Source organism: Oryctolagus cuniculus, chromosome 11 (assembly GCF_051225735.1).
Source record: "Oryctolagus cuniculus isolate XC-2025 breed Fujian yellow rabbit chromosome 11, ASM5122573v1, whole genome shotgun sequence".
NCBI classification, from domain to species: Eukaryota; Metazoa; Chordata; class Mammalia; order Lagomorpha; family Leporidae; genus Oryctolagus; species Oryctolagus cuniculus.
This window is the reverse complement of record NC_142877.1, coordinates 67,028,198-67,055,133: the sequence shown is the minus strand read 5'-3', so window position 1 is coordinate 67,055,133 and position 26,936 is coordinate 67,028,198. Positions and strand designations below refer to the sequence as shown.

Here is a 26,936-nt window from a genome sequence, read left to right as displayed (position 1 = left end):
GGGAGACCCGGAGGAAGCTCCTGGCTTCAGCCCAGCCCAGCCTTGGCTGTTGCAGCCATCTGGAGAGTGAACCAGAGGGTGGAAGACCTCTCTGTCTGCTGCTCCCTCTCTTTGTGTAGCTATAATATTTTTTTAAAAAAATAAGAAAATAATAAAGGCTGCACATGAAAATGAAGTAAGTACTCACTTGCTCTCTCCAGGCCTAGCTACAATCAGAGACCACCTATGGAACAAGGAACTAGTTATATTATTCTAGCACAAACACAGGATGAAATACTAGTCACTGAAGACAGTGCCAGTGGGGAGTGTTGGCTGGAAAGACAGCTTAGTGTGTTCAACAACCCTTTAAGAAGGTTAACAGTGTATGCACACATGTACATGTACACACACACACACACACAGGAAAGACATACATCAGATTGTGATTCCTTGGGCTCTGTGGTTTTCCACATTTTCTACAACATGCATTGCTTAGACATAATATATTTAAAATGCTGCCTCCAATGATGGCTGTAGGCAGCAAAGTAGCTTAGAAACCATGTGGAGAGATTTTACGAGTTGAGATGGTAGCAACTGTGTGCTTGATCACAGCACGCTATTCATCTGCAATCCCAAAACCAGGAAACTAAACTGTATTCTTATTTTATTATAATGGTAGATCCAAAGTTTAATTTTGCAAATGCAAGTGCATACACACACTTTATGTAAACTCTACTTACTCACACTCATTGCTATTCTGTCACGTTGAAGGTAGGTCATTAGTCACTTTGCAACTCAGTGATCAGACAGGGGTAGATCAAGCTTTGGGGGCTGTTTCACTGGTTCATGTGATCAAACAGGGGGCAGGAGAAAGGGGTCAGGGAGTGGAGAGAAAAGTGATGGCGAGGGCAATGTGACCATAGTTTTCCATGCACACACTCAGAAAATGGCACAACAGCTTCAGTGAGAATTTTTATGCATATATCTGTGTGATCAGAACAATTCTTCAGAACAACAGCGAGACAAAAAGGGAATACAATGTTCCAAACAGTTACAGCCTGGAAGTGGACATTACAAACCAGGGGGAGATCTGGAGGCTTTTGTGAGAGGACTGAGGTGCAGTCCCCTCCCAACCAAAGTGCTCGGAGGGTACCCGCGCATTTACAATGAACGGCTATTTGTTAAGTACTTCTGGTGTTTGCATACAGTGTCCAAGACATAGGGAAGAGAGCAAGTCCGTAGTGGTCTTTGTACATGCTGTATGGTAGAGGCTACTGCAGATTTCTTTGTTTTCTAAAGTAGGCAAGGCTCATAAGTTGACCAATTCACATTGTGAATATTTGGTACAATGCATGCACATAATTGGTAGAGAGTGCTTTTCACAGGAATCTGCTGGGTTTTTAAAAACGTGACAAGGTGATTTGATCTTTCAAGTGAACATTATTCATTCAATCAACAAATACTTTTCCCAAACCACGGGCCATCTTGGCAGTTCCCTTCTCAAGTCCAGGGAACAGGTGAGGAGAGATGCCTGCAGTGCACAGCATGTGCTGCCAACACGGAGACAGCTGCCAGACGGCTCCACCTCGCTGCCCACCCCAAGCCCAGACCCTAGGTGAGCTAGTAAGCTGACTCGAGAGAGGAAGGAACAATGTTCCATTCAATCAGACATCCCTCAGGGGAGCTGACCACTCTGATTCACTGGGGATGGGGGAGAAGAAGAAACTGTGAGGTGGAAATATTCTTCCGTCAAGTTCAGTAGGTGTAAAGAAATCATGTCATTTACCTAAATTTGGAAAATGCAGTGGGTCTCGTCTCCTGCGGGTGGTACCCAAAGTGAGCTCAGCTCTCCACCTACACCTTTCCCAAGAAACAGGCTGTGGCGTGGCGGATTTTAAGAAGCTCTATGCTAACTTCACATGGCACAGAACTCCAGACTGAAACTGCTGTGACTTCTTAGTCATATTTTCCATCTTCGGTTTCTTAGGGTTGGTAAAAATACCATGAAGGGGATAAAATAGCTATACTCGCTGTGGGTGTCATCCTTGTGTTTGCTGTTCAAAAAAGCCCACACAACCACAGCCTCTATTTGATTATAAAAATGAGTGCCTCTCACAGCAAAAGCCCTCTCTAAAACAGCAGCTTTGGCTTCAGAATTGGCATCCAGTGATCTCAAGTTAATAGTGATTGTATCAACACTATTCCTGACAGCACCGCTGCAGTCTTCCAGGGACAAAGACAGAGATGCTGAGTCCACTCTTCCGATGGTGGTGGGCAGGAGGAGACTGATGAGTGAGCTTTTCATTCAGCCAAATGGCAGGTGCATGCAGCATTTTTAGAAGAAGCTACTCTTTCAGGATAAGGCGGGCAGAGCTGGCTTGTGGATCATCCTCACAGGGCTCTGTGCCATTTGGAGAAAGGTCATTTGAGTCAGGAGGGGGCGTAGTGAGCGGCTTCCCAGGCTTGGTTTGTACCCTGTCTGCAGCCAGGGCATCTGTGCACAAAGAATGTTGAGCTCGCCTATGGTACTAGAGAAAATGTGTCTAAGTCACGTGGAATACCAGAAGTATTTACCATGAGTAACTGAAGTGCTGTTTCACCTCTGTGTGGCTCAGAGTTCCCAACTGCATAGTGGAGACAAGAGGTGCTTTCTCTGACCTGCTGGGACCAGGGCAGGAGTGGACAGGGTGAGAGAGAGCTAGAAAGCACTGGGGCCTTCTCTAGAAAAAGGCAGTGTTCAAGTAACAAAGTACTCCACGAAGTACTCCAATCAAAAAAGCACAAAATTCAAGTAACAGAGTCGCAGGTGCTGTGTTCTGGCTTCTGAGCAGAGGCCTGGAGTGGGGGCTGTGCAGAGCTGGTGGGTTAGTTAGCTGCATGGTTGAGGATGCACAAGCTCCTTGCTGAGCCCATCAGGTGAAGACCAAAGCTCTCCTCAGGAGGAGAAAACGAACCCAGGACAAAGCCTAGTGAATTAGCAAGCGGTTCGGAGCAACTGCTTAATGCAGATCCCGTTTGTGTTGTCTGAGTAAGATCTTTAAATTGGTAATCAACCTAAATTTCAACAGATTAAAGGTTGTCTTCATTTCACAGGTAGAAAGTGAAAAAAGGGCTACTGAGCTCTTCCTCCTATGCTTTAGCATAAGAATAAAAAATAATTTTGAGATTGCTACTGAGGGAAAAGTCAAAACACACAAACAACCCCCTGACAGAGCATGAAGAGAAAAATTAGAACTTTTTTTTTTTTTGCAACTAAGAAACTCAGTTTCTTTTTATAGTTTCTGTTCTAGAAGCTGGTGTGTGCATGCTTACGTATTAGTAACACCCAGGGAACTGGCAGGTTTGGGGGTGTTGTCACAAGGACCCCGAAAAGCCCTCAGCGCAGGAGGGCGGAACCAGGGCTAACAGTCTAGACATAGAGTCTGCTCTAGAAAGTTCACAATGAAAAACTGGAGAGATGTCATCCTTTATAACCACAGCATCTACTCTGCCATCAGGCATCCAGTGGTTGGAGAAACATCCCTATGTTAGCTCCCTTGATAAAACCTGCAGTTCCCTGTTGACGGACTGCTCCCCGTCTCTCTGTTCCTTTACAGTGGACAAACAGAACCCTCCCGGAGCCATTCAGCTGGAACCCCTTCCACCAGCAGGCCCAGGGGAGTCCCACGCAGAACCTCTGGGAGACATCACCGTTTCTTAGAGCCGCTGGTGCCACCGCCAGGCCTGCTGAAGCTCCTGCTCATCTGAGGGAAGTGCACGGTTGGGGTTCTTTCTGTGGGACCGTATAATCCCAAATTCCTGGCCGTGGCTGATTTCCGCAGCGGCTTGACACTGGGAAAAGGGCTAAAGATGGGGGTTTTCGAGTTGCTACCTTGAAGAGGTTTGCTGGTGGCTTTGTTCTCTCCAGGGGCATCAGGCGGTTCCGGGTACTGCCGCTGGCGGGGCAGGGGCACCCGGGGCTCAGCATCCGCCGCAGCATCACTTGCGTCCAGGTCCAAGGCTTCCAACTTCACCTGCACTGCAGACACACCCACCTCGGCAGCGTCCCCAAACACTGGCTCCGGAGAATGCCCTTCGATCGTCCTCCGAGAGCCGCCCTCAGAGCTGCCGCCTGCTCGCCCAGCTGCTGTGGCGCAGCTGGCGGGAAGTTCCTCAGCTGCTCCCTGGCTGCTGGGCTTACAGCCCTCGGCCTGCTCCTCGATCAGCCCTATGGTGTCCCCGCAGCCAGGGTGACTCTTGGTCCTGGGCACGCTCTTTTTGTGGACTCGGATGTGCGTCCGCCACGGAGAGTTGAGCTTCGTCTTAAGGTCTTCGTAGGGGACGGGAGATATTTTGCCTCCTGTGTGACCAGAAATGTGGATGACGGCATTTTTGGCAGCCCTGTTGGTCATTTTCATCTTTTTTCCTAAAAGGAGGTGGTTTATAACTGGAGAACTGTTTACCTGAGATGGGAGAATGCTGGTCACTGGCCCTTTGTCTGAAAGAAATGTTGAAAGGTTGTGTGAAACGGACCACAAAGAAACAAACACACCCATCAGGCAGAGCCAACACGGAAGGCAGAGTCATGTGACTGAAGGCAGCAGAAACTGAATTCCACCCTACAGCCTGGACACCAATTCTCTCCTCTCCAGAGAGAAAACAGCAGGCTAGAGAAGGGAAAAAAAAAAAAAAAAGAGGGGCAAGTGTTGCTACGCATTGGGGCATTCCAACTGAGCGTGTTACAGTCCCAGCTCCTCCACTTCCAATCCAGCTTCCTGCTAATGGCATGGGAAAGCAGCAGCAGACAGCCCCAGGCGCTTGAGCCCCTGCCACCCACACGGGAGACCCAGATGTATTTATATGCTCCTAGCTTTGGCCCGGCCCAGCCGTAACTGTTGAGGCCATTTGAGAAGGGAACCAGTAGAGAGCAGATATTTCTTTCTCTCTCTCTCTCGCTCTCTCACACCCCCCCCCCTTTAATGCTGCCTTTCAAATCAATATTTTTTAAAACAATAAAACAAAACTCAGAGACTCTGATTCCCTATTACTAATTAAAGCCAGGATTCATAATTTAAAAAAAATTTTTTTTAATGTGAAAGGGAGACAGAATGAGACAGAGAGAGATCTCTCATTTGCTGTTCACTCCCCAAATGCATACAATGGCCCTGGGTCAGGCCAAGTGCCAAAACCAAGAACTATGAACTCAGTCCAGGTCTCCCACATGGGTGGCAGAGATGCAACTACTTGAGCCATCACCACTGCCTCCAGAGTCCACGAGTGGAAGTTGGGGATCAAACCCACACACTAAATAGCTTAAGTGCTGGCTAAATGCATTCCCTGTTCCCACTAATTTTTTTTACAGTTTTTGTCTCTGAGTAGCAACCTCAGAGGTCTTTAAAATGCATTAAAGTTTTTTTAAATACCATGGCAAATATGATGACCCCTGGATTATCAGCTATTAGCTCTGAGAGGCCAGGAAAGAACACACTGCATATTATGAAGTGAGAAAGAGCAGACAAGAAGCACAAGAAGGTAGTGAAAATGCAGAGTAAGACCCAGTGGCCCTAAGTCTGGAGGAACAATCCTGAGTCCTCGCTGGACTTTGAAAGTCGGCTGACCTTTTCCTATCAAGGAACAGCTTACTATTTTATTCTTTTTACTGTTTTCTTTTTCTACTTAATATCATTGGTTGAACTCTTTCCTTAACACAGAATTATTCATAGGTGTTTAAATCCAATTGAAAATTGATCCCTGTTAAAAATAAGAGTGGAGGCCGGCGCCGTGGCTCAATAGGCTAATCCGCCACCTGCGGCGCTGGCACACCGGGTTCCAGTCCCAGTCGGGGCGCCGGATTCTGTCCCGGTTGCCCCTCTTCCAGTCCAGCTCTCTGCTGTGGCCCAGGAGGGCAGTGGAGGATGGCCCAAGTCCTTGGGCCCTGCACCCGCATGAGAGACCAGGAGGAAGCACCTGGCTCCTGGCTTCGGATCAGCGCAGTGTGCTGGCTGCAGTGTGCCGGCCGCAGCGGCCATTGGAGGGTGAAACAACGGTAAAGGAAGACCTTTCTCTCTGTCTCTCTCACTGTCCACTATGCCTGCCACACACACACAAAAAGAATAGAAATAAGAGAGGGAGGAGATGTACAGTTTGGCATATGCTCCTTCAGACTTACCCCTAAGGATAAAGCTAAAAACTTGACATGCAACCCCAAATCCCATTGAGTTGGCAGGTACCAATGCCATCTTACTAGTTAAAGTGATCAGTTTAAGTTCATAACTGATCATAAAGTAGGATTAAGTGTCAAAAGGATCACATAAATAAGACCAGTGTCTGCTAATAATAATTGACAGAATTAAAAAGGAGAAAACGAGCCAACATGGGAAGCAGGCCACACAGCAGAGTCATAGAATGACAAATGCCCTAAACAGCACTCTGGCCTCAGAATCAGCCCTTAAGGCATTTGGATCTGGCTAAAAAGCCCATGAGAGCATTTCAGGCATGGAAATCCAAGGCACTGTGGCAAAAAATGACCTACATGAAAGATCTCTGTGAAGGATATCCCAATGGAAAGAAGGGGCCATCAAAGAAGGAGGTACCTTTCTCTGAAGGGAGGAAAGAACTTCCACTTTGATTATGGCCTTGTCTAAATAAGGTCAGAGTTTGTGAACTCAAGAGGCTTCCACAGCCTTGGTAGTTCACAACAAGAGCCTCGGGTGATCACTGATGTCATAAATAAGAGTGTCAGTTGTTAAATCAACAACAGGAGGTCACTGTGCACTTGCTCCCCCTGTAGGATCTCTGTCCTTAATGTGTTGTACTATGAGAATTAACAGTAAAACTAGTCTTCAAACAGTACTTTATACTTCGTGTGTCTGTGTGGGTGCAAACTGTTGAAATCTTTACTTAGTATAGAGTTGATCTTCTGTATATAAAAATGATTAAAAATGAATCTTAATGAAGAATGGGATGGGAGAGGGAGTAGGAGGTAGGATGGTTAGGGGGTGGGAGGGTGGGTATGGAAGGAACCGCTATAATCCAAAAGTCATACTTATGAAGTTTATATTTATTAAATAAAAGCTTTCTATAAAAAAAGAAAGTAGGCTGAAAATTGGCAAGCACCAGAAGTGGTGTTCTGGGGTGCACCATGGACAATGAGAGCTTCCCATCTGGTGGCCACAACCAGGCTCCCACATCTGATGCAACATTAAGTACACATGACTCACGGTATGATGACAACACCCAGAAGAAGTGGGTAGAAGGCCCTCATTAATGTGATGGACACCCTTTCCCTTTGATGTCCACAGAACCTGGTAGAACTTTCTCCCACCCTTCCCTACTGCTGCCATCTCCTTTAGTCATACCTCAGTCTTTACTGAAAACTTTGGCAACTGCCTCCCATTTGGACCATACTGAACAGAAGGTTACTTTACCTCTTCTAGGTTGGTCCACCCAGTAACCTATTTTAGCTCCTCAGCCTTCCCAGCTCCCACCTTAAACCCTATCACTCAACTCTTCCCTATGTGAAAAATATTTCACCCCACTGTTCCCCACTCTGACTCTACTAGCTCTGAGGCTGTTGTTGTAAATGCACCTGGTACTGAGCCACAGAGACTTCGGGTCCCTTGATCTCTCAGCCTCCTCAGAACTTCCCATCTCTCTTTGGCTCAATTACTCTCCCTCCCTGCTCTATACATGGCTGATCACTTGGGCCACTGCCTCAGCAGTAACTACACGGCACGGGCACCTCTGTAACTCTGTCACATATTCCTTACAAAACCCAAACCCTGCATCTACAACTTACATTCTCTTTTCTAAAACCAAGTCTTTCAATTTCATGACTTCCTATTTTGCTAGGCCCTCAACCTTGCAAAAAATCTTTTCCTTTCCCTCTCTATCTTTTCCAGTGACCACCCACCTTACCATTGCTTTCCCCCATCCAAGTACAAACCAAGCCTGATCCTGCTTAGCTTCCAAGATCAGACAAGATAGGTGCGTTCTGGGTGGTATGACTGTAGATAACTGTTTTCTTTAAGCTCACACTGACTCTCAATTCCCAACTTACTTCCAACAAATAACTTTTCCCCTAATTTTTCAACAAAATCAGAAGCTATCAAGTCTGAAAGCCTCAAATTCTCTGTTCTGCCCAACCTAGGAACCTGGTACCTCAATCACCATCCTCGCCAGCTTCCATTAAGTCTAAGAAGCTGGAGATTATGCCTCTAGTTCAAGTTCAACATCTCCACTTTTGCTGCTAGTCCGATCCTATATCATTTTCTCTAAAACTGTGTTTTGCCTAGTGTGGTCCCCACGCAACAGCCCCCAGGAGCTTGTCGGAAACACATAATCTCAGTCCTGCCCCAACCTGCTGAAACAGATTCTGCATTTTAGCAGCTCCCCAAGGGATCTGAATGTACACTAAAGTCTGACAACCCATACTCTAGAACATTGCCTTTCAGCAAATAATCGCTCCCTAAAGAGAACCACATAAACAATGAACCAGAGCAGGGTCAGCAAACTTTTCCTGTAAAGGATCACATTGCAAATATTTTAACCATTATAGTATGAAAGCTGCCTTACACAATAAGTAACAAATAGGTAGGCCTAAGTTTCAATAAAACTATTCATTTATAAAAATAGACAGTGGGCAGAATTTGGCCTGTAAACCAGTTTTTTGACCTGTGGCTAGAGTATAAGTCACCAGCCTGATTCAGTGCCCACGTGGCAGCTGTTCACCATCCCAGCACTAGGTAGCTGAAAAGGACTATTGACAGAATCAGACACCTGGGCTCTAGCCCTGGCCCGTCCACTCGCTGTAGCTGTAAACCAGGCACAGTCACTAACTCATCCTGAACCACCATTTCCATCACAAAGGAGCTAAGTCCATCTGTCCTAGCCTTTCTCATAGGCTTGTTTTAAGAACAAAATGAGGAAGATGGCGGAATAGTGAGGGCGCGCACCGATAGTCCGGGAAAATTTAGTTTAATAAAAGGGGAGTTACGGTAGCCTCAGAAAAAAAGAACCAGAAAAATATTGCAGAGGAATCTCTTCTGGATTGAGTGGCCGTGAATTGGAGGACCTACTGGGAGAACAAGGTCGCCCACCGCGCGGAAGCCGAGCCACGGGACCGAGCTGCGCAAGCCGCAGGCTCTGCGTGCCAGTGCTCCAGGGGAGTGCGTGCCACACAGACAACAGCGGGGAGACTTGGGACGTCCAGGGCTCCGAATCCACACATCGGCGCTGGAAGGGGAGCGGACCTGCGGGGAGAGCGTGGGAGCCCACAGTTCGGGACACCAGCGGCAGACTCAACACACCAGCGCTGGAACGCGAGGTGAGCCGAACCTCAATAGCCCGAGACACCGGCAGGCAAGCGGAGAGAGGAGACTAGAGGGAACGACTCCGGGGGGGGGGGGGGGGCGACAGTTCACCAGGCTAACTGGAAGAGAGACAGAGAGAGAAAAAAAAAAAGGTGACTGGTACGGACACGGGTTTCTCTCTCTCCGCTCACCTCTCAAGGGCGAGCAAGACAAAGAGCCGGCGCCATCTTGGACATACGTCATAAGCAGAGCGACCTCAGGTCTGCACCAGCCCTGAGCCTAGCAGAAAAACCTGACTCTGGGCGGGGCAAATTAATAGGAGATTAGGACCTAGTAAATTTGTGGTGCTACTGAACTGAGACTGTGAAAAAAGAGACGGTGGGGGAGAGAACTCACGGAATTCACGTGAGCACTCTCCAGAGACGCTACAATTCCGTAACTTTGGCAACCCAGTGGGAGACTGAAGGAGAATTTGAGCCCACTCTGAGGGCCGAACAGATTCCCTGTGTGGTCCTTGGGAAAGAGCTTCTGATCTCTGGCCCCTGTGGGTATATCATTTGCCTGCTAACTACCTCCAACTTCGTTCAGCTGTGCAGAATAACTTCCCTTTTGAATCAAAAAAAAAAAAAAAAAAAGAAAGAAAGAGAGAGAGAGAGAGAGAGGTTTACCACGCCTAACCTGGGAGTGTCACCTTTGGCACACCAAACAGAGCTCTCAGGCCACACCCATCTCAAGCCCTAAGGCTCCATCAAAAACAGTCCACTTAATCCAGAGTCATAGTATAACAAGAAAAAGCACCACAGTGAAGAAACCAAATATCTCCAATATGCCAAATAACAAACGAAAAAAACAAGGTAATAAAAACAAGGAAGTCACCATGAAGCTCTCAAATGAAAAAGACACCCCAATTCAAGATTATGAGGATGATGACATAGAAGAAATGCAAGAAGCAGATCTCAAAAAATTGATAAGAACATTAAGAAGTTCTCAAAAACAAATTCTTGAGCTACAGAAATCCTTAATGGACAAGATAGAAAATCTCTCTCGTGAAAATGAAATATTAAGGAGGAATCAAAATGAAACGAAACAACTAGTACAACAGGAAACTGGGATAGTGACTGAAGTGAAGAATTCAATAGATCAAATGAAAAACACAATAGAGAGCCTTACAAACAGAATGGGTGAAGCAGAAGAGAGAATATCGGACTTAGAAGACAGAGAACAGGAAAGGATACAGTCAGACCAAAGAAAAAAAGAGGAAATTAGGAATCTAAAACATATTGTCGGGAATCTTCAGGATACTATTAAAAAACCCAACATTCGGGTTCTAGGAGTTCCTGAAGGCATGGAGAGGGAGAAAGGATTAGAAGGCCTTTTTAGTGAGATATTAGCAGAAAATTTCCCAGGTTTGGAGAAGGACAGAGAAATCCTAGTACAGGAAGCCCACAGAACCCCTAATAAACACAACCAAAAGAGATCCTCACCACAACACGCTGTAATTAAACTCTCCACAGTGAAACATAAAGAAAAGATCCTAAAAGTGCAAGAGAGAAACGTCAGATTACTCTCAGAGGATCTCCAATCAGACTCACAGCTGACTTCTCATCAGAAACTCTACAAGCTAGGAGGGAATGGCGAGAGATAGCCCAGGTACTAAGAGAGAAAAACTGCCAGCCCAGAATATTATATCCTGCAAAGCTATCATTTGTGAATGAAGGTGAAATAAAGACTTTTCATAGCAAACAGAAATTGAAAGAATTTGTTGCCACTCGTCCAGCCCTGCAAAAGATGCTTAAAGATGTGTTACACACAGAAACAAAGAAACACGGTCATCAATATGAAAGAAGGTAAAGGAAGGAAACCAAGGAAGGAAAGCTCACAGCAAAAGATCACAGGGAATTCAAAGCATATATTAGAACTTATCTTTGGCAAATGGCAGGGCAAAGTTACCACTTATCATTAGTCACATTGAACGTGAATGGCCTGAACTGTCCAGTTAAAAGACACCGATTGGCTGATTGGGTTAAGGAACAAAACCCATCTATTTGCTGCTTACAAGAAACACATCTTTCCAACAAAGATCCATACAGACTGAAAGTGAAAGGCTGGAAAAAGATATACCATGCCAACAGAAATGAAAAAAGAGCGGGCGTAGCCATCTTAATTTCAGACAACATAAACTTTACCACAAAAACCGTTAAGAGAGACAAAGAGGGACACTACATAATGATTAAGGGATCAATTCAACAGGAAGATATAACAATTATCAATGTATATGCACCCAACTACAGGGCACCGGTTTATCTAAAAGATTTGTTAATGGACTTAAAGGGAGACTTAGACCCCAATACAATAGTACTGGGGGACTTCAATACTCCACTCTCAGAAATAGACAGATCATCCGGTCAGAAGATCAACAAGGATACAGTAGATTTAAACGACACTATAGCCCAAATGGATCTAACCGATATATACAGAACTTTCAATCCTACAGCTAAAGATTTTACATTCTTCTCAGCAGTACATGGAACCTTCTCTAGGATTGACCACATACTAGGCCATAAAGCAAGTCTCAGCAAATTCAAAAGAATTAGAATCATACCATGCAGCTTCTCAGACCATAAAGGAATGAAGTTGGAAATTAGCAACTCAGGAATCCCTAGAGCATACGCAAACACATGGAGATTGAACAACATGCTCCTGAATGAACAATGGGTCATAGAAGAAATCAAAAGAGAAATCAAAAACTTTCTGGAAGTAAATGAGGATAACAGCACAGCATACCAAAGCTTATGGGACGCAGCAAAAGCAGTGTTAAGAGGAAAGTTTATATCAATAGGTGCCTACATCAAGAAATTGGAAAGGCACCAAATAGATGAGCTTTCAATTCACCTCAAGGATCTAGAAAACCTACAGCAAACCAGACCCAAATCTAGTAGGAGAAGAGAAATAATTAAAATCAGAGAAGAAATCAACAGGATTGAATCAAGAAAAACATTACAAAAAATCAGCCAAACGAGGAGCTGGTTTTCTGAAAAAATAAACAAAATTGACACCCCATTGGCCCAACTAACTAAAAAAAGAAAAGACCCAAATCAATAAAATCAGAGATGAAAAAGGAAACGCAACAACAGACACCACAGAAATAAAAAGAATCATCAGAAATTACTACAAGGACTTGTATGCCAGCAAACAGGGAAACCTATCAGAAATGGATAGATTCCTGGACACATGCAACCTACCTAAATTGAACCAGGAAGACATCGAAAACCTAAACAGACCCATAACTGAGACAGAAATTGAAACAGTAATAAAAGCCCTCCCAACAAAGAAAAGCCCAGGACCAGATGGATTCACTGCTGAATTCTACCAGACATTTAAAGAAGAACTAGCTCCAATTCTTCTCAAACTATTCAGAACAATCGAAGAAGAGGGAATCCTCCCAAATTCTTTCTATGAAGCCAGCATCACCTTAATTCCTAAGCCGGAAAAAGATGCAGCACTGAAAGAGAATTACAGACCAATATCCCTGATGAACATAGATGCAAAAATCCTCAATAAAATTCTCGCCAATAGAATGCAACAACACATCAGAAAGATCATCCACCCAGACCAAGTGGGATTTATCCCTGGTATGCAGGGATGGTTTAATGTGCGCAAGACAATCAATGTGATACACCACATTAACAGACTGCAGAAGAAAAACCATATGATTCTCTCAATAGATGCCGAGAAAGCATTTGATAAAATACAACACCCGTTCATGATGAAAACTCTAAGCAAACTGGGTTTGGAAGGAACATTCCTCAATACAATCAAAGCAATCTATGAAAAACCCACAGCCAACATCCTATTGAATGGGGAAAAGTTGGAAGCATTTCCACTGAGATCTGGTACCAGACAGGGATGTCCACTCTCACCACTGCTATTCAATATAGTTCTGGAGGTTCTAGCCAAAGCTATTAGGCAAGAAAAAGAAATTAAAGGGATACAAATTGGGAAGGAAGAACTCAAACTATCCCTCTTTGCAGATGACATGATTCTTTATTTAGGGGACCCAAAGAACTCTACTAAGAGACTATTGGAACTCCTAGAAGAGTTTGGCAAAGTAGCAGGGTATAAAATCAATGCACAAAAATCAACAGCCTTTGTATACACAGGCAATGCCATGGCTGAGGAAGAACTCCTAAGATCAATCCCATTCACAATAGCTACAAAAACAATCAAATACCTTGGAATAAACTTAACCAAGGACGTTAAAGATCTCTACGATGAAAATTACAAAACCTTAAAGAAAGAAGTAGAAGAGGATACCAAGAAATGGAAAAATCTTCCATGCTCATGGATTGGAAGAATCAATATCATCAAAATGTCCATTCTCCCAAAAGCAATTTATAAATTCAATGCAATACCAATCAAGATACCAAAGACCTTCTTCTCAGATCTGGAAAAATTGGTGCTGAAATTTATATGGAGGCACAAGAGACCTCGAATAGCTAAAGCAATCTTGTACAACAAAAACAAAGCCGGAGGCATCACAATACCAGATTTCAGGACATACTACAGGGCAGTTGTAATCAAAACAGCATGGTACTGGTACAGAAACAGATGGATAGACCAATGGAACAGAATTGAAACACCAGAAATCAATCCAAACATCTACAGCCAACTTATATTTGATCAAGGATCTAAAACCAATTCCTGGAGCAAGGACAGTCTATTCAATAAATGGTGCTGGGAAAACTGGATTTCCACGTGCAGAAGCATGAAGCAAGACCCCTACCTTACGCCTTACACAAAAATCCACTCAACATGGATTAAAGACCTAAATCTACGACCTGACACCATCAAGTTACTAGAGAACATTGGAGAAACCCTTCAAGATATTGGCACAGGCAAAGAGTTTCTGGAAAAGACCCGGGAGGCACAGGCAGTCAAAGCCAAAATTAACTATTGGGATTGCATCAAATTGAGAAGTTTCTGTACTGCAAAAGAAATAGTCAGGAGAGTGAAGAGACAACCGACAGAATGGGAAAAAATATTTGCAAACTATGCAACAGATAAAGGGTTAATATCCAGAATCTACAAAGAGATCAAGAAACTCCACAAAAACAAAACCAACAACCCACTTAAGAAATGGGCCAAGGACCTCAATAGACATTTTTCAAAAGAGGAAATCCAAATGGCCAACAGACACATGAAAAAATGTTCAAGGTCATTAGCAATCAGGGAAATGCAAATCAAAACCACAATGAGGTTTCACCTCACCCCAGTTAGAATGGCTCACATGCAGAAATCTACCAACAAGAGATGCTGGCGAGGATGTGGGGAAAAAGGGACACTAACCCACTGTTGGTGGGAATGCAAACTGGTAAAGCCACTATGGAAGTCAGTCTGGAGATTCCTCAGAAACCTGAAGAAAACCCTACCGTTTGACCCAGCCATCCCACTCCTTGGAATTTACCCAAAGGAATTTAAATTGGCAAACAAAAAAGCGGTCTGCAGCCTAATGTTTATTGCAGCTCAATTCACAATAGCTAAGACCTGGAACCGACCTAAATGCCCATCAATGGTAGACTGGATAAAGAAATTATGGGATATGTACTCTTTAGAATACTATACCGCAGTAAGAAACAACGAAATCCAGTCATTTGCAACAAAATGGAGGAATCTGGAACACATCATGCTGAGTGAAATAAGCCAGTCCCAAAGGGACAAATACCATATGTTCTCCCTGATCGGTGACAACTGACTGAACACCAAAAAGGAAACCTCCTGAAGTGAAATGGACACTATGGGAAATGGTGACTTGATCAGCATAGCCCTGACTGTTAATGAACAACTTAATACATTATCCCTCTTAGTAGTTTTTTTGTCTGTTCTACTTAATATGACTGGTTTAATGCTGTAATTAATACACAGTTATTCTTAAGTGTTAAAAATTAACTGAAATGTGATCCCTGTTAAACATAAGAGTGGGAATAAGAGAGGGAAGAGATGTATAATTTGGGACATGCTCAAGCTGACTTGCCCCAAATGGTAGAGTTAAAAACATACCAGGGGATTCCAATTCAATCCCATCAAGGTGGCATGTACCAATGCCATCTCACTATTCCAAGTGATCAATTTCAGCTCATAATTGATCATAATGAAAGGACTAAGAGTCAAAGGGAGCACATAAACAAGTCTAGTACCTGCTAACACTAACCGATAGGATAAATAAAGGGGAGAGTGATCCAACATGGGAAGTGAGATACTCAGCAGACTTATAGAATGGCGGATGTCCTAAATAGCACTCTGGCCTCAGAATCAGCCCTAATGGCATTCGGATCTGGCTGAAAAGCCCATGAGAGTATTTCAGGCATGGAAAGCCAAGACACTCTGGCAAAAAGATCTCTGCGAGGGAGATCCCAGTGGAAAGAACAGGTCTTCAAAGAAGGAGGTACCTTTCTCTGAAGGGAGGAGGGAACCTCCACTTTGACTATGACCTTGTCTAAACAAGATAAGAATCGGAGAACTCAGAGGGCTTCCATAGCCTTGGAAACTCATGACTGGAGCATAGGGAGACTACTGATGCCATAGACAGGAGTGTCAATTGGTAAAGTCAACAACAGGAGTCACTGTGCACTTACTCCTCATGTAGGATCTCTGTCCTTAATGTGCTGTGTATTGAGATTTAATGCTATAACGAGTACTCAAACAATATATTTCACTTTGTGTTTCTATGGGGGTGCAAACTGTTGAAATCTTTACTTAATGTATACTAAACTGATCCTCTGCAGAAAAAAAAAAAAAAAGAAAGAAATTATCAACTCCCAACTTGACTCTCACTGGGATTAAACATGACAATAGGTCTGATCTGATTTCATCTTCATTTAAAAAAAAATCATCTATTATTTTTCACTTTATGTTTCTGTGTGAGAGCAAACTGTTGAAATCCTTACTTAATGTATACTAAGCTGATCTTCTGTATATTAAGATAATCGAAAATGAATCTTGATGTGAATGGAAGGGGAGAGGGAATGGGAAAGGGGAGGGTAGTGGGTGGGAGGGACGGTATGTGGGGGAAGCCATTGTAATCCATAAATCGTACTTTGGAAATTTATATTCATTAAATAAAAGTTAAAAAAAAAAAAGAACAAAATGAGGAAATGTAATGTGCCACTATTTTGAAAATTAAAGTGCTGTCATCATTAGTTTCTTTTGTGATTACTTCCTTTATGATTCAGGACAAAGTAAGAATCTTCAAGCTGCCTGCTCCTGAGCAGTGGAAAGTGCAATGGATTGAACAGGAGCGCTGGGCTCCCCAAACTCATGAAGATGCGTAAGCCTCAAAGTCTTTCGTTAGCAGTTAATGGATTAATGTTAATGGTTGATGGATTCAAGTGGAGGTTTGATCCAATTATGGGATCTTTGGGAAGTGACGGGATTGAAATAGACAGCTATGGTAGGATCCCACAGAGGGTGGAAGAGGAGTGTGCTCCCCATGCCTGTCACTCCCAGGCTCACTACGTGGTCTTTTGGCACACTCTCCACCAGGCTAATGGCGCTGCCCCATGTTGAACTGTGAACCTCCTTGCTGTCAGCCAAAATAAACTTTTTCTTCTTCCCAAGAAGATCATCTCAGGCATTTTAAAGTTATGAAAAGTCAACTAATACAGAAGGTGAATTCAGTTTTTCTGCAAAATCAGTCACATACTCCAAACCACTTGGTACACATTAAATTTATATCTTGGTTAATTCTGAGCAGAAATCACTTTGATTGGGACATTCACATACAAGAAAACCCAACTCCCAAATCAGCATATATTAAATAATAAAGCAGATTCTTCACTGGATTTTGGAATTTAAGAAGAAATCAGCAGCTTGACAATCCTTGGAAAAGAGTATTTCCATCTGCATTAAAATTGTGTTCTTCTTAGTATATACTTCCACAATATTTCTATCCCATTGGTGAGGCACACGCTATTTAATTTTTGTTTCCATTTTCTCTGGTCACAGCATCTGTTATCTCACTACCTAAATAACTAGTGTTTAGCTCAATTTACTAGAGCACAGTTGATGAAATTCTATTTGCAAGCACAAGAAATTTTCAAAATTTCTCAAGTCCAAGGATTGCATGGCTTTGCAACAATCTAATCATTTACCAAATCCCTCTGCAAGCACACACAGTAAAGACACATTAAATACCATTGATTGCCTGATCCTTGGGACCTAAAAAGAACCCATGGTCTTTTTCTTCTTTAGGGCCTGATAAGATAAAATTTAAGAGTGAGTTGCTGGGGCCAGAATTGTTGCGCAGTGGGTTAAACTGCTACCTGCAACAACAAAATCCCATATGGGCAACAGTTTGAGTCCTGGCTTCTCCATTTCTGATTCAGCTTCCTGCTAGTGTGCCTAGAAAGACAGTGGAAAATGGTCCAAGAACTTGGGCCAGTGCACCCACATGGGAGGCCTAGATGGAGTTCAGGGCTCCTGGCTATCTGTCTGAATGTGTGTGTGTGTGTGTATGTCTCTTTGTCTGTCTCTCTCTTTGTAACTCTGCCTTTCAAATAAATAAATCTTTTTAGAAAAAATAGAATGAATTGCTAAACATGCTACTATCTTATGACAACTGTGCCTTTGGATGCTGAGTGACAGTCACTCCAATACCATCCTAGGGTTCTTTATTTTGCAAGTTGAGACAGAGTTGAAATTGATTCAAACAAAGAAGCACATTACCTGCTTTGATGTACACCTGGTGAACCTGCTGTTGCTGCTTCTTTTTAATTCGAGAATATTGCCGCTTCAGCGCATTGATGTCTGTGGTCATGCGTTCCATCATCATACTGTTAAAAGCTGCATGGTATTCACTGCGACAGGAATTGATTGCTCCCGGACTCAGCTCTGCAATGTTATTCGATTTCAGACTCTGCTCCTCATTCGGCTCTGAACCCACCAGAAGAAGAGACACAACGACATGGTCAGTGGAAAGGAAGAGGATTAAATGGTAATTGATTACATGATGATCCAGTAAATGGTCTTAATTTCCAGGAAATTCTAAATCATGAAAAAAAGTACACCATTGGCAAGTGTTGGGTCTAGCAATTAAGATGCTAGGTACTACACAGCCCACATGGGGATATCTGGATTTGATCCCTGGCTCCAGTTTCTGACTCCAGTTTCATGGAAATGCAGACCCTGGAAGGCAGCAGTGATGGCTCAAGTAACTGGGTCCCCACTATACACAAGGGAGACCAGAGCTGAATTACCCATTTCAGACATTTGGATAGTGAACCAGAAGATGGGATCCCCTTTTACCTCACCCCACAAGTAAAAATAATCTCTAGACAATTTTTAGCTGTTAACTAGAACTTGCCTAGTGCTTGTTTTGATTCGCTCCTGAAAATATTTCTGCCTAAGTGTGTGTGTCTGAAATGAGCTTTGTGGGTTCACTGCTTGAGTTTGTACCATTCAATCTGTTATGCAGATACACAATCAATTGTTTCCAGGTATAAACTATGGCTGTCTTCTAAAATTCCCATAGGAAAACATAGCTATAGACATCAAAAGTTACTAAACAGATTTTCATTTTATTACACAAGGAATTATATGAGGTTGTCTTTAGAGTTTAGATAGTCATTTCAAGTGTTTTCCTTAAAAAAAAAAAAGTAGCGTATCTTATACAATTATAAAGACTTCTGATCACTGTATCACTAGAAATGAATTATTTTGTTCATTTAATGAGGAGTTCCTGTCTCCTGTACCTAATGTGATTTGTACTCCTGTGATACTTACAACTGTCACATTTGCCCTTTAAGTAAAATTGGGGGGTAGGACTTTGGCTTAGTGGTTAAGACACCACTTGGGGGCATAGCAGGTAAAGCAGGCAAAGCCTCCACCTACATCACATCCCACTTCAGCCCAGCCCAGTGCTGGCCATTGCAGCCATCTGGGGAATGAACAAGTAGATGAAAGATCTCTGTCTCTCTCCTTCTAACTCTTTCAAACAAAATAAATAAATCTTAAAACAAATAAAAGACACCTCTTGCGATGGCTGCATTTCCATATCAGAGTGCCTGGTTCGAGTCCTGGCCCCTCTGTTTTCAATCTAGCTTCCTGCTAATGCACACCCTGAGAAGCAGTAGATGATGGCTCAAGGACTTGGGTCTCTGCCACCCACATAGGAGACACAGAATGAATTACAGGCTCCTGGCTTCCACCTTGGCTGCTGTGGGCATTTGAAAAATGTACCAGCAAATAGAAGACTTCTGTCTCTTTTTCTCCCTGCCTTATAAATAAATAAATAAATAAATAAGAATGTTAAAAATGTTTAATGAAATTACATCCAAGAAAGAAAAATAATTACCATGGTGGGACTTTACTCAAAGTCTGTAGACATTGAAAAGGCTTCTCTAGTACAAAGGGCAAAATTGACATGAAGTTAATTAAAATACAACTGAGAGATTTCAACTATCCTAACTTCTGCTGAATGTGTTATTCAGATGAAAGTTAAATATTCCATAAAGTTACTTTCTTTCTAACTGAAATCCCTACTCTATGACAAAAAATTAAGAGGGGAACTACTTAACTGAATAAAGTCAATAGGATTCAATGATGAAATTTTAGAGAAAGAGGTCATGTCATCCTGAAGCACATAATTATACACAAAGAAACACAAGGCAAAAGTAGACCCTGACAAAAGAAATGCAGACTTAAAACCTGTAACATCGAAGCACACATGATCTCATGGCTCGACACCAGAAGCTGAAATTCAGGCAACAAGAAAGGAGACAGAGGGCATTACAGACATCAAGAGGATTCCTGTTGAGTTCAGATTTTTAAGAGCACAAAACAAGGGCCTATACACAAAAAAGGCAGGAACCCAGCCATTGAGTAGGTGAAAAATCAAGACAAGCTTAGGCTTGGGGAAAATGCTCAAAACTACTGAATGGGAGAGGGAGAGGGAGGAGGAGAGGGGGAAGAAAGAGAAGGAGACAGGGAGGGGGAGGGAGAGAGAAAAAGAGGGAAGGAGGAAAGAGTGAGGAAGGTCTTGAGGGAAGGAGGCAGAGGGAGAGAGAAAGAAAGAAATGGAAACGCAGCATCAGTCACCACTGCTACCACTACCTCTGCAAAAGAACAAAGAAAAAATGAGAAGCAACTCCATGACCACAAGGAGGGAGAACAAAATTAGCAGACGGCAAAGAGAAAGCACAGGAGCCTGGCATCTATCTTATTTCTGTCCTCTTGTAGCACGTGTCTGTCACTCTGAACAGGGAACGGCCCTCAAGCCAAGAGGCAGATTCAATATCCTAAAAGAAGATGGCCCACTCAAGATGGGGAAGGGCAAAGGGGAAAATCATAAGCTGCTTCCAAGGAGTTCATTACATGGGTAATGTCTAGACCACAGGAAACCTATTCTGTGTAGGGAAAAAATAATAAAGCATGGCATTTAATTTGGAGCACTGTATTTTTAAGAGGACCATTACCAAGTTACAGAACATTTAGAACTGACTAGAATATCAAAACCTCTGGAAGACATAGCTTATGAGAAACAAAAAGGTCCTGACCTTGGATCACAGAGAAACCTCTGTGAGTATAACTGTTCTCAAAGATTTGAACAGATGTCAGACAGAAAAGGGCCTAGACTTGTTCTTATTTTCATTCCAAAGAGAAGAACTACCAGTGGAACTGGTAGGTTGTCTCTTTGCAACAAGAAACCACGATCCAAGGAGAAGAATCTAGCACAGTGGCTTGTAAAATGAGTTTCTTGTCACTCAAGAAATTTAAGGAGTGGCAGTTTGGCCGAAAGGGGAGGCACCAGTTAGGGTGCCTGCATCCCATATCGGGGCACCTGGGTTCAAGTTTCAGCTCTGCTCCTGATTTTAGCTTTCTGCTAACGTGGACCCCAGGAGCAAGCAGTAGCTGGGTCCCTGCCACCAACATGAAGACCTGGATTGAGTTCACAGCCCCTGACTTCAGCCTTATTGAGGCCCAGGGGCTGCAGGCATTTGGGGAGTGAAACAGTAGATGGCAGTGCACTTGCTCTCACTTGATCGCTCGCTCGCTCACTCGCTCTCTCTTTTTCTCTCTCTTCCTCCCTCTCTCTCCTCTTTCTTCTCACCGTGGTCTCTAAGATAAGTAAATTTTAAAAAGAAATTCAAATAGAAGCTACCATAATATTTTGTATGTAAAGGTTAATCCAATAGAGGAGGAGGAGTCAGCAGAATCAATAATATTGAACTCAGATTGTATTAGACATCTACTATATGCTAGGTTCTGTGCTAAGGAACTGAGCATACAAGGTTGAAAACATGAAGGGGAAGCAAAGTTTACAAGGAAGAAAAAGAGATGTGTCTTATACATGCAATACATCATACTGAGAGGTCCTACTCAATGACACAGTAGCAGAGAAGGTATTTTTGACATGGACTTCCATAGGGTGACCAGTCCAGGGAATTCCTGAGGTACCCATGGGACACAATAATGATAACCTTGGTAGAGTGAACCAACACACGATGACCACCTAAATGGAGAGCCACCTCTTTACCTTTCATCTGCTTTTGGAACTTCTGTAGTTCAGGGACAAGCAGCCCACTGAAAGGTCCAAGACATCCCACTGCGTTAACAACGGCATCTTCATCATCTGGGTCATTCTCCTCGTCACTGTCTCTGACCTTCCCATGCCGTCTTCAAGAACACAAAAGAAAAGAAATAGTCACAAAGAAATAGTGGCATTTAAAAAAAAAGTACCAGAGCCACAAGATTTAGATGCCATAAATATAATCCATACAAAATTACATACGTTATAAAAAGCCTCCCCTCTCATCCCTGCATAACTTCTGCCAGTTTTTGCCCCATCTAATTCCTACAGGTGACCACTGCTACTCATTTTTTTTTGTATTCTTGTTTCTTTACACATAGACAAGAAAATGTCTCTATCATTTTCTTCTGTTTTCCATGTTTTTTAGTTTTGATGAATATGTGATGGTTTTACATGTTTATGGGGTTCAGTGTGGTGTTTCATACCTGTATATGGTGTGTCCTGAAAATCAGGTAATTAGCATTTCCATCTCTATCGTTAGTTTATATTTGGATATTTTGAGCTCCTCTCTCCCACTTCTTCATAAAATATATGTGATTGTGAACTGTAGGCTCCCCACTGTGCTATGGAACACTAATTATTCCTTCTATCTAACTGCATTCTGGTATATATCCAAAAAGAATGAAATCCTTGTATCAAAGAGATACTTCCACTCTCATGTCTACTACAGCACTATTCACAATAGCCACGATATGGAATAATTTTCTCTTCTTTTTAAAAGAGTCATTTACTTGAAAGGCAGAGCTACAGAGAGAAAAAGACAGAAAGACAGAGACAAACGGGGTTGGGGGAGAGGGAGGGAGACAGATCTATCTACCTATCTGCTGGCTCACTACCCAGTTGGCTACACCAGCCAAGTCTGAGCCAGGCTGAGGTTAGGAGCCTGGGACTCCATCCAGGTCTCTCATTGTGGGTGGCAGGGGCCCAAGCAACCACCTTCCATTGCCTTCCCAGGTAGATTATCAGGAAGCTGGATTGGAAACAGAGCCATCAGGATTCAAACTTGCGCCCTTCAATTGTAAAATCAACAATAGGAGTCACTGTGCACTTGTTCCCCATGTAGGACCTCTGTCCTTAATGTGCTGTACTATGAGAATTAACAGTAAAACTAGTCTTCAAACAGTACTTTATATTTTGTGTGTCTGTGTGGGTGCAAACTGTTGAAATCTTTACTTAGTATATAGTTGATCTTCTGTATATAAAGATGATTAAAAATGAATCTTAATGAAGAATGGGATGGGAGAAGGAGTAGGAGGTAGGATGATTAGGGGATGGGAGGGTGGGTATGGAAGGAACCGCTATAATCCAGAAGTTGTACTTATGAAGTTTATATTTATTAAATAAAATCTTTCTATAAAAAAACTGGCACTCTAGATATGGGATGCTGGCATTGTAAACAGCAGCTTACACTGCACCACACAGCCAGCCCAAATTCTCTCCTCTTTTTGTATAAATATGAGCATATGATCTATACCTTGCTGCACCTTGCTTCTAATAATATAAGAAATATTTCCATATTCATACATAGAGTTTCCTTATCTATCAATTTGGCTGTATTGAATGTACATGTAGCCCATGTTACAGAATCAGGCTATTAATAGTGCTCCCTTGAGTAGTTTCCAATATTTTACTATTAAAAACAATACTGCAATAAATAACCTCGTACAGTCAACCCTCTGTATCAATAGGTTCTACATCTGCTGATTCAACCAACCATAGCTTGAAAATGTTTTTAATTGTATCTGTACTGAACATGTTCAGACTTTTTTGTCATTATTCCCTAAGCAATATATTATGACAGCTCTTTATATGGCACTTAAAGTGTGTTAGGTATTATAGATAGTGAAAGATGATTTAAAGTATATGGGAGGATATGTGTAGGTTCTATGCCAATACTACAAGGGCTTGGGCATCTATGGATTCTGGTGACTGGGGAGGTCTGGGGAATAGTCCCCACAGTTACTAAGAGATGACTGTACTGTTCTTTGCATGCATACAAATATATCTGTGGGATAATGCACAAGGGTAGAATTGCTGACTCAAAGGATATAGACATTAGTAATTTTGGCAAATAGAGCCAAACTGTTTACCTCCAACCAGCAATATCTAACAGCATATTTCCCTACAGCCTTATCAAGAGAGTACATTATCAAGCTTTGGAACTTCTGCCAATCTGATAGGTTAAAAAAAAATCTCAATCTCCAGATTAGATCTTATTGGCCCATCATCATTTACTAAATAGTATGTCTTTTCACCACTGATTTAATATGCCAGTTTTTCATTTGCCAAATTATTGTATAAAAATTTGTTAGCCTCTGATCTTTACCATGTTTTAAATTAGCTCATGTATGCATCTGTGTACCAGCTCCAGGCTATTTTAATTATTGAGATTTTTAAAATTAATTATTTAGTTGAGAGAAAGGAATACAGACAGAATTCTCATCTGCTCATTCACTTCCCAAATACTTGCAACAGCTCTTGACTGAGGACAAATTTAAGAGCTGGAAACTCAATCCAGGTCATGACCTATACTGGCAGCAGGAACCCAATCTACTTGAATCATCTCCACTTTCTCCCAGGGTCTTCATTAGCAGGAGTCTTGAATCAGGAGCTAGAGCTGGAACTTGGACAAAGCCACTCCAGTACGGAACATAAACATCTTAATCTCTACTTCCAATTCAGCATCCCTCTGATGCACACCCTGTAAGCTGATGGCTCACGTACTTAAGTGCCTTCCACCCAAGTGGGAAACCTATATAGAATCCCAGGCTCCTGGGCTTTGGCCTGGCCCAGTTCCAGCTGTTGCAGACATTTGGAGAGTGAACTAGAGTTTAAAAGATCTCTCTCATCTTCTCCCTCCCTCCTTCTTTCCCTCTTTCTCTTGCTCTGCCTTTCAAGTACATACATACATACATAACCTAGAACTTAAAACCTTTGGGAAAGAGGCATTCACATTTTAAGGACTAAATTGCCTTGAATATATTCCTAATCCTTAATAAATATTAATTTGATAATAAATTAAGGTATTAAGTCTTCCATCTCAAAAAATAAATAAACAAACAACAACAAAAAAAACCTTACCCAGAAACTGAGGTGGGTTTGACCGTGGCTGGGAATGGTGTGATATTGTAGGTGTATTTTTCCCTCAACTCAGCGAGTTGTGGAAAAGGGAACGGAGCCATAGAATAAACAGTCTGAAAAACAAGAGCAAAATGCACACCTGAGATGGTGGCCTTAACTAACTCTCATCAGTCCTGGAAAGGAAGTTTTGTGAAGTGGAATGAGAAGAGGCAGATACTGCTCCTTATGCAGCAGGTGGAAGAGATTCCACTTCAATATCCACTTCAGAGGAAGACAAACAAATACTACGGCATGAGCAACCCTAATGTGAAAACCTGAAATCCAAAATACTCCAAAATCCACTTACATGATGCCACAAGTTGAAAATTCCACACTGATATCATGAACAGGTCACAGTCAAAACACAGCAGCACCAAAAACATTGTAAAAATTACCTTCAGACTACATGTACAAGACATACAGGAAACAAAGGAATTTCACATTTAGACTTGGGTCTCACCCCTGAGATTTCTCATTATGTATATGCAAATATTCCAAAACCTGAAATATTTCTGGTCCCAAGCATTACAAAGAAAAAAAGGAATACTCATACTGATAAACCATGACTCCTCAAATCAACCCAGCTGCAACTGGCCATTCCAACAGGTGAACATGGCTGGGTAAATGCAAGGCAGCTGACTTCTTCCTGTGTTTAACAGATGGGTTAACTCAGAAATCCAGTTTCCAGTCACTTCTGCAACCAAGAGCCCATAGACACTCTTCCTATTTAGTGCTCATATTTCAAGGCTTTCTCTTATGATTTTTATAGACATTTAATGTCTATAAATTTATCCAGTCTTCTGGATAAAATTAAGTCTAGTATGTAATCTTATGATCAACTGTTAGGTTTTTTCCAAAGATAGCACCTTTTCAAATGTCTGTGAATGAGTTCTAAGTGAAAATTGTATCTGTTATTCTTAAAGGAAAAAAGATAACAGGGTGCAAAGCACAAGCTGTTAAAAAGTCTATAAATAAAAATAGAGGAAAGTATGTACATTTACAACAGAATTTCTAAATCATACATCATTCTATCAGCAATAGGAAAATAGTCTTGTTTGTCCTCCTTTTATTAAAATTTACCAAACATATTTCTTCCATCCTTCATGTTCTTATTCACCAGAAAATGCATATATTAATCACACTTTCATTTCTCCTAGGATGCCAATCAAATATCCTGATGATGCTTTCTAGGACAACACTTGAAAGCAGAATTTTTCATTTCAACAGGACTGCCATTCTGAAGGCTTAAGAGAGGTCTAATATTTGTGTGGCTTGGAAAAGGCAGGCTTCCCCTGTAGCTTGGCATCACCTGTGCAATTTTGGCCCTAACAGCCTGCACATATGACTGTCCCCAAACTCCATGGTATCCACTTATTTAAATTGTACCAACCCAAGACTCCAAACAGGTAAATGTCAGCCACAATTTCTTCCCTTAAATGCTCCGTGCTTATTGTGCAAAGCTACACAGTTTACAGGAACCTCAAAAGTCATCTCTATATCATCTTATCACATAGGCTATGTACTTGATTATACCCAAAAGCTAAAAAGCAGTAAATTGTGCCTCCCCAGGAAGAAGCATAAGGCATCTCACAGCAGCTCCCATCAGCCATCAGACCAGCTGCCAACATTTCTGAGTTTCCTTTTACCTTGTCTGCAAGTGACAAGCTTGAAATTCAGGATCATGCTTACTTATAAGGGCAAAGCAGGTGGTGAGGTCAGGGAGATGTGCGGAGGGGTTCACCCTCACCTTTGCTGTTAATATTTTATTTCCTAAATTGGGTGCTGAGTAGGTAGCTTTTGTTATATCATTCTGAATGCATTCTGGATGCCTGAAATATTTCATATGATCTTATTAATAATGTGGTCAGAGAGAACTCTCATGTTCTTTGATCCTACAAAGCTATCCAACAGCTGTCCCACCACCACTGCAGAATTGTTCCCTTCTTACTCTTAGGACCCTGTCT

The 26,936-nt window shown here is 42.4% G+C and overlaps 1 protein-coding gene across 5 annotated transcripts in view; it reads right to left on the bottom strand.

The window, feature by feature from the left end:
- Window positions 1–938: 938 nt before the first annotated feature.
- The window catches only part of TBC1D30 (TBC1 domain family member 30), a 108,061-nt gene continuing 82,063 nt past the window's right edge, over window positions 939–26,936 (bottom strand). For 2 of the 5 annotated variants that reach the window (XM_017341953.4, XM_008256740.5), the window contains 4 exons: window positions 24,934–25,046; window positions 21,799–21,938; window positions 17,991–18,197; window positions 939–4,456 (listed from right to left, as the gene is read on the bottom strand). In XM_017341953.4, coding sequence (XP_017197442.3) covers window positions 3,666–4,456; window positions 17,991–18,197; window positions 21,799–21,938; window positions 24,934–25,046 — 1,251 coding nt within the window. In that variant the 3' untranslated portion in view covers window positions 939–3,665. Of the gene's footprint in view, window positions 4,457–17,459; window positions 17,520–17,990; window positions 18,198–21,798; window positions 21,939–24,933; window positions 25,047–26,936 lie in introns of all 5 variants that reach the window. The other 3 variants (XM_089308616.1, XM_008256739.5, XM_089308617.1) reach the window with 3 other exon arrangements.